We start from the raw sequence: 16,867 nt of genomic DNA on the forward strand, positions 1-16,867 counted from the left end.
GTGGTGGGTTCTTTCATCAAGCAATGTCCTCACACATACCCAGAGTCCCGTGAGATCATGTCTTTGCATTTTCCATGAAAGAGAAAATAAAAACGAGGGATGTAAAAAACTACCGTTATCCCCAAAGCGGATGCCAAATTTTTGTAAACCCGTATTGCCGTAGCCGTGTCTCCAGTAGTAGCATCAAAACATTCGTTACCGCCATCTTCATCCCCGTCATCACCACCCTCGACCAACAGCTTAAGCCGCCTTCTTGGCGAACTCGACTCTGAGAATCAAGTGCTTGAAACCGAAACCATCCATCTTGGCCGCGGCCTTGACGGCGTCGCCCCGGTCCGCAAAGCTGATGAAAGCAAAGCCCTTGGCCAGTCCCGTCTCCCTGTCCTTGGCGAGGAACACACGCGTGACGCGTCCGAAGCGCTCGAACATGTCGCGCAGCTCCTGCTCCTCTGCCATTTCCGAAACCTGTACACAATTGTCAGTATCACAGCTCTCAAGACCACCAGGACTCCTCCGTCGTCAAGGGGGGTACGCACGTTGGTGACACGCAGCGTGGCGAGGTCGTCCCGCTCGCCGTACTTGCTGCCTCCCATCCTATCACCCGCACCCGCGCCGCCAGTCGCGCCAGCTCGGAGCGCAGGCGGGACGTAGCTGCCCTTCTTGGCACCGGCACCGCCAGCACCTCCGGCGCCGCCAGCCGCGGGGGCGGGGTCGTCCGGCAAGCCCGCAGCGACGTCGGCGCCGTCGGCACCGACAGGCGCCATGGTGTCCTTGTAGGGACAGCGGGCCGTGAAATGCTCGCCGTTGCAGATACGGCACTTGACCTGCTTGTCCTTGAGCTTGTCCTTGAGGGCCTGGGCGCCGGGGTCCTCGCCCGCCTCCTTCTCGTCCTTGCGCCAGTTCGTGCTGGGGCGGAAGATGATGTTCTCGCCGACCGAGGTGGTGTCGGGAGCAGGGCCGGCCGGGTCCTTGGCGCTGAGGCCGAACTTGGACCACGTCTTGCGGTCGGCGACGCGCGGGTTCACCTTTTCGGTGTGCGTCGTGTAGCGGATGCGGCGGGTCATCTTCACCTTCTTGCCCTGGTCATTGTAGCGGAAGGTGATGATCGTCTTGGTGCCGTCCTTGTTGCTGATGGTCTGGGGCGCGGGGAGCTCGGTCGACGTCTCCTCGACGTCTTCGTCGTCGGCCCAGTCGTGCCTGAATGAGAGGGGTTAGCTAGCTGTCTTTTTTTTTTCTCCCTTTCGTTCGGACAAAGTTGTGTGCAGGAGTCGAGCGTACTTGGTCTTGGGCGTAGCCATGTTGGGCAACCTTATCTTCTCGTATACGCTGTAATCGGATCCCGTTCTCGATATCGGTCGGATTCGTCAGAGGTTTGCAGTCCTGAAGCGGTTTGTCGCGGTGGTCAAATCGGTGGTGGGGTCTAGAACTGGAGGAATTTTGATGTTGATTGATTTTCGTGGTGCGCCACCAGAGACGGTGTGGGGAAGATGGCGCTAAGCCCTTTTTGGTCTCGCAACCGTTACCTCAGCCTCAGCGGTCCGACACACATGCTGTCAAGGCCATCTCACACTCATTTCACTCTTCCCTTGATGTATCAAATGTTCTTCATATTGTACTGCCTCAGGGCATAGTCTACTGCTACAAGTCATACACTGCGTCATCGGGCCCCTCGCAGGGAAATCTATCGCCTTTTCCCTTGTCATCCAAAACCAGCCGTGAGATGCACGTTCACCATTGAAAAAACACTCCGAATGCCGTCCAGATGGCATATCATCGGGAGGGCGCCTTTTTATCCATAAAACGCCGATTTGCGCAGCAAAGGGGTATGACGCAAACAACAACAAACTAAAAGACATAGGAGATTCAACACCCGCGCCGCCATGGGCGGTTTTTATAGGCCATAGCCTGAAAGATAAGAAAAAAGATGTGGTCACATGAATCGAATCAAGGTGAATGACAGGTAGGTCACGCTTTGGAATGAGAGCGTGCCTTTTGAGGGATGGGCGGCAGCGCGCAGTTTGGCGGCGGTGCCGGCGGAGGTCCTTCGACCAGCTGAGGCATGCTGCGTCTTCCCAAGACGACCTTGGAGTGGTCAACTCGGAGCTGCTTGCTCGACGGAGTAGGAGGTGTTATCGGGGCCCGCGGCATGGACCGAGGCGACACAGAGTCTGACTCGGGCAGCATCGGGAGCCCAGTGGCTACGTCCTCGCTCCGTGGCGAGTAGCTCATGACAGAGTGTGCGCTGAGTCTCTGGGTGGCCCTCTGAGCCGGAGACTGGAACACAAACGACGACTGCGGACGGGGAGACGTGTGGGATGCTCCGCTCGACGAGGCCGGAGATGGTGTCTTTGACGGGAGGATAAAGGTTCGGAGTCCCGGCGACAGAGGCGACCCCTCCAGCTGGTTCAGAGACGGCGAGCTGGCGTACTTTCGCGGGCTGGTACGGATGGTGACCGTGACAGCCTGCTCCTTGGGGCAAAGACTTGTTTGCCGGGGAGGGAACTCCGCCATGCTATCGCGGCTCAGGTTCGGGCGCTCCCGTTCTTCTTCGCACACTTGCGAGAGTTCGGGGGCCTGCGCCGGAGACGCCGGCGATGGCTGATCCGCCACGATCGACAACGGGCGGGCCATGGCAAGTGCCGTTGGCGGGGGTTTACGGGCGATCCTAGAAATAGAGTCGCGGTTGCTCCTCGTCTGCTCGGGGCTCGACGAGGGGCTCTTGACGGCGCTGTAGCGCCTGCTCATGGGAACGCTAAAGTTGGCGGCCACATGCGCGAAGTCGGCCTCGGTATACGTGGACTGGGGTCGCGACATGGGAGAGCCGCGCAGCTCCAGATAGCCTGAAGTCTGCAGAGACTGTCTGCGGTCGAGGATGGCCGCGGCGTTGGGTCTGGGTCTCGCAGCAGGCAAGTCATGCTCTGCAGGAGGGAGGTCGTCTAGGTGGCTGCTGGCGAAGCTGTCGCGCACAGGGGAGCATGCGGGCGACGAGCCGGCCGAGGTAAGAAAGGTGCGCTGACCAGACGAGATGTACGAAAGCCGGTTGGTGCTGTCACGCAGGCTCTCGAGCTGCCGGCCATCATGGGAGATGATACTATTGGTGGTGGAGATGTCGTCAATGGAGGGGTCGCGCGTCATCTCAGCGTCAATAATGGACTGGCGGCGGTCGTCCTCGTGAAGCCGGGCCTGCTCCAACTGAAGAGAAAAGTCTGGCGGCAGCACTCGCGAGAACCTGTCGGGGTCCCGTACAACCAGGGTCCTTTGACTCGGCTGCCCGCGAAGCTGTACAATCTTGGGATCCGCCTTGGGCCGGCCCGTCTCCGAGAGGGTCTTCTTCCCGCCGAGCGACTCAATTTCCCGGCGCAGGATAGCGATCCAGGACTCCATCTCCTCGGCGCTCTCGAATACCATGAGGAAGTTGGCGGCGTGTCGCTTGTCGGCGGCGCGGAAAGGCAGGCGGGACAGCAGCCCGCGCGAGTCCGCCGAAGAGACACCGTTCGATTCCATAGCCGAGGAAACCTGAAGAACCCAGTGCTTGCCGGGAATCGCGTCGCTGACGAACGCGGCCGAGTCCTTGCTGAGGTGCAGCACCTTTTCCGGGAGGCGATCAAAGTTGCCTTCGCCGTTGTACTGCAGCAGGTACCCGGACGTGCAGAGCACATAGATCTTGGACGTCCACTCGAGCCTAACGGTGGACAGCGTTCGCAGGTGCTTCCTCCGCACCTTCTCGACGGCTCTGTCGGCGAGCTGCTCCTCAGCAAGCTCCGGGGTGAGGGCGAGGTGAGCCAAGTCCTCTCGGATGCTGACGCTGCCCTTGCGGTCGGTGAGACGGAGGATCACATCGGCGGACGTCGTGGCCGTGGGAAGCTGGGCGTGTTTGATGGCTTGGGGGTATGCCTGGAACAGTGGTGGGGGGTCCCAGGTTGCGAGGTTGCCGCGAGATGACCTCGCGGGGGCGTTTTGTGGCTTGGTCCTTTCGGTAGTGGTGGGCCGTCTCTGGAGGGAAGCGTCGTTGAACGGCACATTGTTGGTGGCGACGGACGTCGGTCGTGATGAGTTTGTGCCGGATATGGCGACTTCGGATCGCATATAGGGCCAGTTGCTGATTTCCGCCAGCGAGGCGCGGATGCTATTGGGGCGACCCGTGTCAAAGTACGAGGCCGAGGGGTCGATTTCGCGGGACGCCTTTGCCCTGCCAAAGATGCTCCTCAGTCCCAGTCTCGAATCGCGCCTGCTAAGCCTGTGTTCGGAGCGCAGAGGAACGCGGTTCGACGAGTCTGCGGTGGCGGGTTCAACGGCGGGCGGTCGTGCTCTGCGGGACTGTGTTGCGCGGTACTGCAGCGTTTCCGCAAAGTTGGCAGCACTAGGGCTGTTTGGCTCGACATCGGCCATGACGGGGTTTTTTGTGTTTTACCTAGCCAGACGTTGTCGAGAGAGAAGTGTCCCGTGGTGAGAGCGCGGGCGGTGACGTGAGTATAAGACAGCTGGAGTGAAAGGCGAGAATGCGCATGGGCATAACAGAAGACGATGGGTGGATTTGGCAGTGCGAGTGGTAGAGCTCGGTAGGCATAAGAAACAATTGAACTGTTGGCAGGGTTTTGAAGTGGAACCTTTTGAACCCCGGCAACAGTCCGTCGGGGGGTGGGTTTGGAAACGATGAAGGTCTGATGAGAAGGATGTTGTGAGGGGAGACCCAAAGAGGCGAGCGAGAGATGAGTGTGTGATATCTCGTTTTCTTGCAAGGCGGCGTGTCCGATATGAGCGTGTAAGACGGTACTATTGCAAGTAGACGCGGCGCGGCGGGAGGCTGAAAGCTGGAGGCTGGCTTGTACTCTTTGGTGTCGACAGAAAGAAGCAATTCACAGAACTGTGTTGTTGGTGGTTGGTTGAGATGGAAGTTGGTGGTGGGTACGAAGTTGTCGGACTGAGAGAGGGCCTGCCTAACCGGGCCAGCTGCACCAAAGGGGGTCAGAATGGCAGATGGGGAAGAGAAGAGAAATAAAACGAGGCATCACCCGCGAAAAGCAGGAAATGGGAGGGCATTCGGGCGATAGTAATAATAACAACAATAACAACAATGGGGGAGGGGGACATTGACCACCTGCGGATGGATGTGCGGTGCAGCGTGGGTACCCGCGGTACCTGATGGAGTACAACGCTACAAGTGCAAGTGAGCTCGGCCACTAGGCCAGGCAGGTGGATTTTACTTTGCCGTTAGGGGAGCTGCTAGCCCAGCACAGGCGCACCCCGCCTACCTAGTCATGCTGCGTAGGTACCTGCTCAGGCGCAGGCATCACAGGCGCAAGCGCACCCGCTGCACACTGCACTGCACTTCCTTCCCTGCCCGTGGTCTGCAAGATACGTACCCTCAATCGTTTCCACCTCAGTCCTCAGGTTTCTGAAGATTGCCTGCCTTACCTACCTACAACTTGGGTACCTATTTTCGATCACCTATCAGCCTCAACTTGCTCAACACGCTGACTTTCAGTACCTACTATGCCAGCATGCTCCTCTGCTCGCCCGCTTTGGCATCTGATGACGAGGGAGGGAGAGACGCCGAGAAGACGGCGCGTCCGCCGTCCCACCTCAGCATCTTCCTACGTCCAGGCTGGCAAGCTGGGAGCTGGGAGCCGGAGCTTGGGGAGCGCTGGACCCCGTCAATAACCTCCTTGAACCTTGCCCATCCTGACATCCTTACAGATACCCTTTTCTTTCTTCCTTGGACCTTGGTGACCCCTTGCTTCGCGGGCCCCCGGCAATACGTCCAATCATTCAGCCCCGTCCCGTCCCATGTAGCGAGCCCTGCACAGCGGAAGCGGAAGCAAAGGGCAGACATATTCGGGCCTCGGACGCTCTGTAGTCATAGGCTGCTGCGTGAGTACGAACTACAGAGTACAGATACAGACTCTACACCTATACAGTAGCCCCGGCAATGAGCAGAGGGATGGATTTCAGTCGCACACCTTGGCCACATTCGGCACTCTCGGACAGGGGGCCACTCGGGGACCAACGAAGCTGGGCCCTGGGAGGCGGGAAAAGGGAGTGAAAACTCTTCAAATTGACAATTAGCTGGCAACAAGAGCAAGCGAGCAACAGTGCTGGTGCTGAGTGGCAGAGTGCAGCCTGTGCAGGACTACTCCGTACGGATTACTACAGCATTGGCGAGTCACTCTTTTGCATCCTGACCGGCACCCATGAACACTGGCAAGTTGCAACTGAGATGGCCTCTTCTCCTTTGGGATCCCCTGATGCCCGAATCCATCTTGGGGTCGTGTGCCCGCCGCGTTCGCGAACCCCTGGTCGATACTACCCAGAGAAATCTCTTGTTTGGGGCCGGACGGCAAATGAAAGCCTCTAAGTACCTTGTTATCGAAGAAAGTTAATTCTTTCTAAGTTATAAGTATAAGAATATAGTTTTAATAAAATAGTATAGTACCTACTTAGTACTTAAATTAAGATACTTTTTTAAGCTTATTATAAAAAAAAGATAATTATATTACTAACTACTTATTATTAAGGTCCGTAAGTAGTACTATAGTTTTAACTATAATAGCTTTACTTATAATAAGTAAAAAGTCTAATTATAAGTCCTTTAAAAACCTCTTTTTAAGAGCTATAAGAGCTTTTAAGTTAAGTTAAAATACTTATTAAAATATTAATAACTAAACTAACCCTATAATAACGACCTTAATAAAAAACTTAGTAAATAACGCTAAAAGCCTTATTAACGTTAAGTACAATTTATAAAATATAATAATATAGCTATAGAATATTATTAATATATCTTATATTAAAAAGGGTATTATTAATATTAATAAAATAAATAGGGCCGTATTAATATAGTACCTTAGCTTCTTTTTATAGCTCGAGGATAATTACTTTAAATAGTATTAAAAGTTTATTAAAAAGCTCTTTTAAATACTTTAATATATTTATTATTATTTTTATAATAATAAAACTCTTAGTACTTATATATAAGAGTAAGTTACTTATTTCTAAATAATAATATTAGCTTATTAATAAGCTATTAAAACTACGATTCTAACGATCCCTTAATAAGGGAGAGGGTAGAATAGAGAAAAGGATAGGTAAGAAAAGGGTTAAGGTTAAATAGTGCGGAATTCGAGGGCAGGGTAGCGTCTATATGTACTGCGGCAATCCTCTAGTAATGCAAAACGATGCAAATAAAAGCCTCAACCGAAAGAGGCGCGACCAACTGACAATCTCAAAGGGACACCCTGACAGACTGCAGTTATTGAGGGCCAGGCCTGGGTCGGTTTTCGCCGGTCGGCAGCACCAGCAGCCCACGAAATGACGATACGACGCCGGTGATCCTGTCTTTTGGTGATCCCTCTGAAATTGAGCTTCAGGGTACGTACCTTTGATAAGACGCAGGGCGCGATGCTCTACTCCATACACCTTGCTTCACGGTCACCTTGCCTTACCTTTACTTCGTATACAAAACGTACCTGACGAGAGAAACAATGAGCTGAAGCGTTCCATCGGGTACACGACTGATACTGCGGTTGCCCACGACGAGAAGTGGCCTTTCACAGCATTTTCCATCCTCCGTACAACCACACCCAAACAAAAACAAGAAACAACTCGTCTCTCGTTGCCATGTACGAGTTGTGTACGCACTACGGAGCACAGGTCTACCATGTCACCATGCTCAAGTTCACAAGACAGAAGCTGGGTTCACCCTTGGGACGCGGCAGAAGAAAGGACGAACAGGCGAACAGACGCTGAAGGACCGGTGTCCCATGCTCCCAACCTGCGTAAAGTGCCTTACGTAGTATGAATTATTCCGGGGATGTTTTGAGAACAACTTCCTTCCTGTCGGTACGTATCTCATAAACGGAAACACGCCAAAAAGCCACCCTACAAGTACTCACCCTCCGCAACGAATCATCGTCACGGATTTCGTCCAAATTCCGACGGGGCGGGCAGCTCTGGCCTTTCCTGCAGGGGCAAATAACGACGTTCCATTGCTAAATGTGGCATAGATCCTTTCTGGGCAAAGCTTCCCAGTGGTTCTTGTCCTGGGCCCTAAGGGCCTGACGGGCCATGGCTCCCCCACTCATCTACCAACCGCACCGAAGCAGACATCCTGGAACGGAAATGTTTTCCCCACCCCGGAGCGAACCACCTGGCACCCAGTACTCCATACCACACCGTGGATGTTTGGAAAAGCAAATATATGAAATGAGCTCAAGGGGAAACAAGAAAGGAAAAATCTGCAATAAAGAACCGACATCCATCTGAATCAGAAATCTGCGCCCTCCATCAGTCATGAATGACGACTGACAAGTCACACCACACTCATCACCACCAACGCAGCATAGCCTCTGCCACCGACGTGTCGGAGCTTCCCCCCTTCCCGCTTCCTTCAATCCTGTAATCGCCCACCCACGGCACCTAGAACCACGAGAACCCTCTGCACAGATGTTGGCTTGGGAGCTTGGGTCCCTGCGCATGGCCCTTTTTCCCTTCTAGCACCGCCATTTCTCATTTCTCCGAGCTCTCGAAACCTTGGCTTCCGACTACTACCTGAGGTCGCTTGTTGAATCCGCGCTTCCTTGGATTGCCGCTCTCTCTCCAGTCCCAAGACTTGGGTCATGTTTGTTCCTCGCGGCAGGGTTCGTCGTAGGCGCCGGCGGGGTGCACAACGATGACTCTCGTGCACAACTTCAATCCGGACAATTGTCCAAGCGGCCATTCCCGTATGACATCCTCCCTCTGCGAACCTTATGAAGATGTGCACCGCCTGCCGCAGCCCCACGACCTGGCCCCTTGATGACAAGGCTTTTGTTCCAGCAAAAGATGAAATCCACTCGAGTCGTCTTGCCAAGCATCCGAGTTGCAGCTTCACCTTGAAATACCCAAGCCAGCCCCTTGGCCAAGATTGGAGGCGCGGCGAAGCGGATCAACCAACTCAAAGTCGTTGCATCTCAACACCCCCGTCGCTTGCTCGTCGGCCCTGTCCTTCCCCGTGTTCTGTGTCAATCCCCCCCATGGTCCAACACGTCGGCGTCTAGAATCATGTTAGCCTTCCTTTCCCTCTGGTGCGATCCATGGCGTCGACTCTTGACACCTTGCGAAACACTCTCGCAAGCCACCATCGCCACTTGGGAGGGCTAACGAGTGGTGATCCTCCATGGAAGGTGAGGTCCGCAATCGATCAACGACGGGTCAAGTCCCAATACCAAGTGTATCGAGACAGACGCGTGGCGAGAGCACATCGTGCGACTTGGTGATCCCCAATCCTGCCGAGAGCATCGCATCCTACCGCCTCCAACGTGGGCTGCCTCTGCATGGGCTAATGTTTGCGAACCGCTCGGCCACTGCAGATGCCATCCAGCCCTTTGCGAGACGAGAGAACGCGGCGCTCGTGCAGATACGCAGCATCATATCCCAAGCAACGGTGCCCAGAGTGTCCCACGGTGCATCTCCAGGTGCATTTTGCGAGCTAATGCGACTCTGAACTTTTCCCCGGAAAAGTTTCCGCTGGTCCCGGATTGTAAATGAGATCTGTTGTCGTGGCCGAATTATCCCACAATTATTTGACGATATCGAGCAACTCGGAAGAGGCTCTTCGGATCGTTCAATATCGAACCGACCCTGTTGATAACGAGGCCACGCAGGCACTACCGGATGGGGCCCCGATATGTTGTGTCCAGGGCGGACCCCAACCACGACAGCCGTTTACGGAGCACTACGTACAGGTTTCAACCCTGTTTTTCGATCTCTTAGTGATTTTCTGTCTCGGACCAAAGATCCAACTCCAAACGCCGATAACGCAGCGTCGGCAGCACAAATCTCGTTGCCGAACGCCGTGCAAACCATGAACAAGAAACTTCCAGCCCTGCCCTAGGGATCGCACACGAAAGACCTGGTGCGATGGTGTTCTTGGAGTCGCGTTGTTCCTGCAGTAGCGTCTTCCCATTTATCCCAGTTATCCATACCTCTCGGGGCCCGACTGGGTCTAAGCCCCCTGGTCGCCGGAAAACCAACCAGCGAGCCGGGTTCTTTCGTGACCTCGAAGCAGGCATGCCCCTGTCCGCAAGGCTACTACGTACGGCTCCATGAACCTCTTGTCTGCAGTCTTGGTGACCACAAAGTCCGTAAGGCACCCGCGGGCAACGAGCTACTGCAGCAGCATCCGGGCTCATCCGATCGACGCGCCGGCTTGCTTGTGGCGATGGCTGCTCGGTATGGGCGTTGGGATTTGACTTTGACGGCTTCAACGTTGTCGTGGTCAGACTGTCAATCCCTACGTACGTAGGTTATGATGCAAGATATCGAGATAAGAGGGCGGCCACGTTATCTGCGTATTGCTGGGCCTGTGACTAGGCGTTGGGGTCTCTGTATCGCGCCCTAGCTAGACGGCTACTGCACATCATGAATGCAACTGTGATCCAACCGCTTTAGTGGTGCGAATGCTTGCAAGCGTAACGGTGGTCACATTCCAAGGCAACCGCTGCGTGCCAACTCGATTACTGAGGCTCACGACGTGTGTCAGTTGCTGCCATGGGCGCGCAGCTGTACGTGCTTCTCCGTCACGGCCGAATGGTTCGCAAGCTACGTCCGTAGTCGTAAGGCCGGGGCAGCGTGGAAACCAGACTGGCGGGCTTGATGGCCACATTCCAGCGTTGCGTCAACTCGTAAAGGTGCTATGGCGATGTATCCGTATGTCTCAAAGTCAGACAAATCTGATAGCTACAACGGTCAACTACGGTAGCCCGTCGTCACACGGTCCACCGAATGGCCACATCCACAGTGGCGTTTCTTTGTTTGCAGAGACGACAGCACGTAGGTCTATCTCGGATTGTGCCTGGCAGCCGAATCGTCACAAGCGAGAGCGACTGCCAGCGAGGTATGCGTTACGCCATTCTAGCTCCGGCATGGCGACATAGGCTTTGAGGGCATCGACGCCACCAGCCGCTGGCCGGTCCCTCGGGGCTGGACATCAAAGGCCAACAACTCTACCAGACAGGCCATGGCGGCGCCATGATCGGGAGCGGTCGCTGCGACGGTTGCCCAGCCCGGCGGCGTTGGCGGGAGATCTAGCGGCGACATGTCCAGAATAGAAAGCTTAGGCCCCGTTGCGCATCACTTCACCCAGGCGGCGGCTTGCCGCTTGCGCATGGTGCTCACCTGAGACCTGTGTGCTCCAGCTAGAACGGACCCCGACGAGAATAGACACCGGAAGATAAACAACGGGAGACCGCTCGCAAGTCTCTTCGGTGACAGCGCGCCATCCGGCTGGATTAACTGTTTCCAGAGCTCCCTTCAGGTGGGAAACGTACACGAACGGCAGCCGTGGCTTGCCGGGTCAAGGCGACGTTGAAAAGATAGGTATAGGCGATTTCAGGGCCGTGAGTTGGTACTCCGGAGTCACGGGTAATTTTCGCGAGAGAGTCTGGCAAGACCCTTATTAAGCTGGCGAGAGTCAGGCGGCTAAAGGAGATGGCATTTGGCGTGTAAAGACGGCTGCAAACGGGACCATGGCCTCCTATGGTCACGGTCTATCCGGATGATGGATCATGATGGATGTGGTGCCATCATCGTCAGGTTAGGATGACTAAGAATTTGCAGTCGAAGAAGGTCCCCGTCGTCAGGTACCTCAGGCACTCTGATTCGTGGGGAGCAAGATGTCACCCCAGGGGCACCTACCGCCTTAGGTAAGGAGTTGAACCTGGAAGGTGCCTTGGTGCGCTGCCCCTCAACTTGGAAGCACCTGCTGCTGCGGTTCGTTGATCGACCGATATCACTCGTGACCTGCACAAATGAAGGACTCAAGACTCAGGAATCGTCGGTCACCAGACATTCAGAAAGCATGCCACCAATGACTGTGTTCGGCCTTTGATGCCCTTTGCTATCCTTTCCTCTGAATCCTTCAGGCTCTTCGAGTTCCTCAACCTCTTCCAGCTCCCATAGCTCCTACCGCCCTGGCGCTCCCCGGCATTACCTCACACTGGGTACCTCACGCGCCACTTCTGACGCACATTCACCCCACCTTCCCGCTTGTCACCGCATAGGTAGCTGCGACCATCGCGACGACGATCCCTCGCTTCAACTGCCTGGCACCTCATCAGCCACTCGATTTACCAAGATAGTCCTTCACAAATGACATGGCACCAGACCTGAACTCTCTTCCTTCATCTCCTCCATCTCTGCCCATCCGATCCAGAATGTCATCCACCAACGGCGAAGCTCCTCTCCCTCCTGCGGACGGCGGTCCAGCTCCTCGTGGGGAGTCCCCCGCTGGCTCGCCGCGACGCCAGTCGACCTCGCTGCAAGCCGCAGCTACGTTGAATGCTAGCCTTCAAAACGAACCCTCTCGACGTGTGTAATCCCTACTGCATCGGAAAACACTCGCTAATTGAACCAGGCTCCTCCAGCGGTTCCGTATCTCGAAGTCGACAGTCACCCAACGCCGGCCGAAGACTGTCTACGGTTCTCATGAACCTGCAGCTTAACGATCCTTCTCTTCCCGGCCCGGGTGAGATGGTCGCAGATAACCAACATGGGCAGACTGGCGCCACAACCGCCAGTCCGCAGCCCATGACAACCTCGCCCATGATGGTTCCTGGTGGTGACCCCCATCACAATCGGGCGCCTAGTCTGGGAGAGCTCCACCAGGAGCTTGAAGCCGAGCAGGAAGCTCAAGTCGTATGTCTAGGTGTGCATCGAACTTGATACAAGCTGACACACACAGAACCGCCTCCTCCAGATGATCCGTCAGCAGCAGTTGCAGCTCCAGCAACTCCAAGCTGGCCAGGGACAGAACTCTTCCGCAGTCGAGGACTCGGCGATTGCTTCTGAGAGATCCAACCACGGAACCCCCATTTCGCAGCCGCCATCGGGCTTCGCTCCGCTGCCCTCCTCGGGCTCCTTCTCGCGATCCCCGGTTGTGCCCCATCCCCGAAGCTCCTTTGACATGGCAAGAGCAGATATCCAACGCCGCTCTCGAACCCCGAGTCGCGGCGCTTCTCCGAGATTGCGCTCAACATCTATAAGCGGCGACAGTGGCGAACAGTACACCCTCGGCGGTCGCGATGAAAGCGCCTTTTACCAGGCCGAGACCCAGATGCTGGTCCGAGAGAATCAGATGCTCCGTCACCGCATAAGAGATTTGGGTAAGTTTCTCGAGATGCGCCGGTGTTGTCGATGCTAATGGGGTGTTTAGAGAAACAATTGACGGATCTGCTGCCTGCGACCAGCTCCCAAGGCAACCCCAGCGAGCCCGCCCACCCATCACACCTCAGAGCTGCCGCTGTCGGTGAGGATGTTGCGACGCCCTCGACCAGCGACGTGGCCAAGGAGGCGTGATTGAACTGTAACATTTATGAGGGTGGACGGCCCCGGGATATCTGGCGTTTCGGAAAACTTGCTACATCTCACGAATGCAATAACATGGCTTAGGCGTTGGTCGGACGGGCTGGATGGGCTCTTCTCTGTGTTGCTATTAGCTCCAGTATCAATAATGGAGTGCAAACAATTTGAATGCGATGATGAAGCTGCTTTCGTGATTTAAAGTGGATCCCCCGCATGAGGCATACGGAGCTTCTTGATACGTTGCGTGACTCTGCATCGTCAACAGATCGCGACTCGTGCGCACATTAGCTTCAGGGCAGTTGGGCGGTTGTTTAACTGAGGCGCGACATCTTCGTTGCCATTTTCTTTGTCGAATCAAGCAAAAAACACGGAATGGACAAAAGATTTTGGACGATCTGGGAATCGAACCCAGGACCTACCGCATGCTAAGCGGTCATTATACCACTAAACCAATCGCCCAACCTGTGATGTGATTCGAGGTGAATTTTGTCATTATATAGCTGAGTGCTGCCACAGCAAGCTGCTCGCCAACTGCACAGCAACAACGTCCATTGTATGCATCGTCACAGCCTCGAGGCGAGTGTCACGACAAGTAGTACGCGGCAAGTTTTTTAGCTTCGTCGGATGCGTGCGGCTCCCGGAAAGGTTAATGGCTAAACAGAGCCAGGCACCCATGCGATACCTAGGCTGGTTACACTCAGTTACCGGACGATCACACTGTGAAGATATTATTTGTATTGTTGCTCTGTTGGCTATCTGTTGGCCATGACTCTCGGTGAGCCGCGCTGACCCCACAACCTTTCTATGCCAGTATGAGGAATATCCAGCCTCAGCTCCGACCACGTCGTGGCTCTAAAACAAACGTATGCCGTCGCTATGGGTTGCTTTAGGGAAAAGCTTCCCAACGGCATCGACTTGCTGATCAAGGCCCTGGGGTGTTTCGCATTGTTCAGTGATCCTATCGCTCCCAAACGCTGCTTCTGTGCCCGAATTGATCTTCTTCCTGCTCTCGAGCATATATCTAACGTACTCATTTCTGAGCTCGTCATGTCGAGTCGAACCAACACCTTGGTCCTTGTCGTAGAAATAAAGATGCCGTCGGTGTTGGCTACTCTTCCTCTCAACAATCTCACCAAAGGTCCCCCGACCAAGCCGTATGAGCTCGCCATATCGAGTCGTCGAGACCTATAAGTTGCCGAGCTCATGTAGCCATACGCCAGCTATATACATATCCGCCAGAATACTCCCATTACAGCCAGTGGCCCTTTTACGAGGTCATCGATGTCCCTGGTGACGGAATCGGCGGGAAACGAGCAGGCGCCATCATCGTAGTCGATCAACGAGTCGGGATCGCTGATCCGCATCCACATAGATCGCCCATGGTCAATAGGAACCCAAAAAGAACATGCCATGCTGAAACCAGCAGCGCCACATCTCACGTTAAATACTTAGTTTTAACGTCCTCGAGGGTGGGCTTGCTGGGTGCTGCCCACTCCCTGAGATGTGGGCACCTAAAAAACTCGGTCGTAGACTTACAGATGAACAGACTGGTTACCGCATCATCATGGAACATGCCATCTGCCGAACCCATCAGCCCGAGCCTCCCGCGGGACCACGACAAACGAGGGTCTAATAGATCGCCCTATCTATACCTAGCCATGAACCCACGGCGCTTTACGCCTTTCGCAAGAGTGAAGCCTTCCCAGTGGTAACGCTTTCTTCGAGGGGCATGATCTTGCGGTCATGTAGCGTAGGCGTATAGCCTGGAGGCATCAATATGGCCTTGAGCTTGCTCAATAGTCAGCCTTTCTTCGATTGGCAGGCCCTTTTGGCCATCCACGATGGCGACCCAGACTTCAGTCTCAAGATCACCCATACTTCCCCGCTTTACCGATCGACTGCGGCGGCGTCATGCAGGCCCGGGGTTGTGAGCAAGGCCTCGATACCTGTTGTCTCTGTCATCTCCCTCTCGTCTTCTTCGTATACTTCGCCGCGAGCGGTATGCGCTCATCGACCACGTTGAGATGAGGCGTGCACACACGGTTATCGCAATTGCGATTTTGTCTGCCTCATCATAGTTATATAACAGTTCACCCCAGCGGATGCCTTCTGTGCCGCCGTAGATGGGAAGACCAAGAAAGCCCATAGAAGTCAGGGCATTCTCAATGTTGAGCAAATCAGTTAAGGTAAACCTGTACGGTTCAAACGGCCCTGGGACCTCTCCGTGTGGGGTGTCAGAGCTTCGACAAGGGCCTTGAGTAATGTGGCCGCATGTGCTTCGAACTCGGTGCCGCGTTCGTGAAACTCATGGAGATATATCTGTTGATGTATGCTTGATGAGGCGTTGATCTGCTCGTCAACACTCTTAGGTCGTCCTTGACCACTCTGAAGTCACACATTCTCTCAGGCCGTTGGTGGTGAGAGAACCCACCATACATGGAGGTATTGAGACAAAGGGATGCTGCGACGTGGAACCCCCTCAATATCACTGGCTCCATGCTCATCTACAAGCACACTCATGATAAATTCGTCGAGACGGCAGCAGCATGACCGTTTTCCAGGTCAGGAGGACCGCCTCCCTCATATGGCCCAGGGCTTATTCGAGGCAGAGTAAAGGGCGTACACCTGTACCCAAATGCCAAGCTATTGCCAGGAAGGTGATGTTTGGCCTTTTGAGAGCCTTGGCATTCGAAGCAGTTTCCTGCGATGTGATTCTTGGGAATAGTCACGACGAACGAATCTTGGCCGCGATCGTTTGGCCGCCCAGCTTGAGAGGCCTAGAACGCCGAGTCAACGCTGGTCCGGCCGCTGATGCAGTATCGGCTGCTTTCTATAGGGGCGACGCCAGCGAGCGGAGGCTGCTGGGAAAGCCAACGGGCGAACACTTGGTCCTCAGTGTCGTCCGAGCCACATACACCCAAGGCGCTGCTTGGTTCCTTATCGGCCTCGGAGATGATATAGATGCACGCAGGCATGCCTCTCTACTCCGGGCCGTTCAAGCGAAGCCGGCTAGGAACACTGACGGCCCTTCGACGGGGAAACGATGAACGAGTTGTGACCCTGCGATGAATGCGATTTGATAAGCTGTAGTTGGTGCATCGATTCTATCACGCTTTCTATGGGGCTTCGATCCTGGGTCTACGTCTGCCGTCTTGGAGGGGCTAGTACAACGCTTAGAGATGTGAGGGAGGCGCAGCTGAGATGCGCGGACCCCATGATCGACGTGGTATGAAGACGGTTCCGGGGACGGTCTTCGTCTTTGTAGAGATGAGGCGCGAGGATTCTCACCCTCGCAAGGGGCCCTTTGTCGAAATGACGGAACTCGCGGTAATAAGCCCGTCAACGTGCCTTCCGCGAGCGGTGCAGACAATCATAGCGACTGTCTTTACCTGGCGCCTGGTCTCGATGAGTCGTACGTCTGTAGCGTTCCTGGTTACAGGCCTGTTGACTTGTAGGGCCCGGGAAGAACAGCCGCGAGTCAGCTCTTATAAAGAGTTGTTTATCTTGGAGTTAGCCACAGTAACGGGGT

The 16,867-nt window shown here is 54.9% G+C and overlaps 4 protein-coding genes and 1 non-coding gene across 5 annotated transcripts; 2 read left to right on the forward strand and 3 right to left on the reverse strand.

The window, feature by feature from the left end:
* Positions 1–240: 240 nt before the first annotated feature.
* CLUP02_17332 (RNA recognition domain-containing protein) lies at positions 241–1,298 on the reverse strand (the record flags this gene model as incomplete). The annotated part of the gene is made up of 3 exons (XM_049296244.1): positions 241–465; positions 537–1,197; positions 1,279–1,298. 3 exons carry the CDS (start codon positions 1,296–1,298, stop codon positions 241–243), a joined length of 906 nt encoding a protein of 301 aa, XP_049137468.1.
* A 667-nt stretch (positions 1,299–1,965) lies between these two features.
* On the reverse strand, positions 1,966–4,389 carry CLUP02_17333 (peptidase family M20/M25/M40 protein; the record flags this gene model as incomplete). The annotated part of the gene is made up of 1 exon (XM_049296245.1): positions 1,966–4,389. The coding sequence occupies one exon, from the start codon at positions 4,387–4,389 to the stop codon at positions 1,966–1,968; it is 2,424 nt and encodes an 807-aa protein (XP_049137469.1).
* Positions 4,390–5,074: 685 nt separating this feature from the next.
* On the forward strand, positions 5,075–9,525 carry CLUP02_17334 (uncharacterized protein; the record flags this gene model as incomplete). The annotated part of the gene is made up of 17 exons (XM_049296246.1): positions 5,075–5,126; positions 5,185–5,383; positions 5,456–5,789; positions 5,864–5,871; positions 5,919–6,039; positions 6,113–6,281; positions 7,250–7,325; positions 7,393–7,619; positions 7,675–7,780; positions 7,874–7,994; positions 8,052–8,156; positions 8,343–8,462; positions 8,494–8,720; positions 8,774–8,989; positions 9,047–9,161; positions 9,221–9,296; positions 9,359–9,525. 17 exons carry the CDS (start codon positions 5,075–5,077, stop codon positions 9,523–9,525), a joined length of 2,439 nt encoding a protein of 812 aa, XP_049137470.1.
* A 2,666-nt stretch (positions 9,526–12,191) lies between these two features.
* On the forward strand, positions 12,192–13,332 carry CLUP02_17335 (uncharacterized protein; the record flags this gene model as incomplete). The annotated part of the gene is made up of 4 exons (XM_049296247.1): positions 12,192–12,345; positions 12,392–12,672; positions 12,719–13,139; positions 13,190–13,332. The coding sequence occupies 4 exons, from the start codon at positions 12,192–12,194 to the stop codon at positions 13,330–13,332; spliced, it is 999 nt and encodes a 332-aa protein (XP_049137471.1).
* Positions 13,333–13,725: 393 nt separating this feature from the next.
* On the reverse strand, positions 13,726–13,797 carry CLUP02_tRNA345. The gene has a single exon. It is a non-coding gene; the product is annotated as a tRNA-Ala (tRNA).
* Positions 13,798–16,867: the final 3,070 nt, after the last annotated feature.

The sequence above is a fragment of the Colletotrichum lupini genome, chromosome 10 (genome assembly GCF_023278565.1).
Source record: "Colletotrichum lupini chromosome 10, complete sequence".
Taxonomy (NCBI): Eukaryota; Fungi; Ascomycota; class Sordariomycetes; order Glomerellales; family Glomerellaceae; genus Colletotrichum; species Colletotrichum lupini.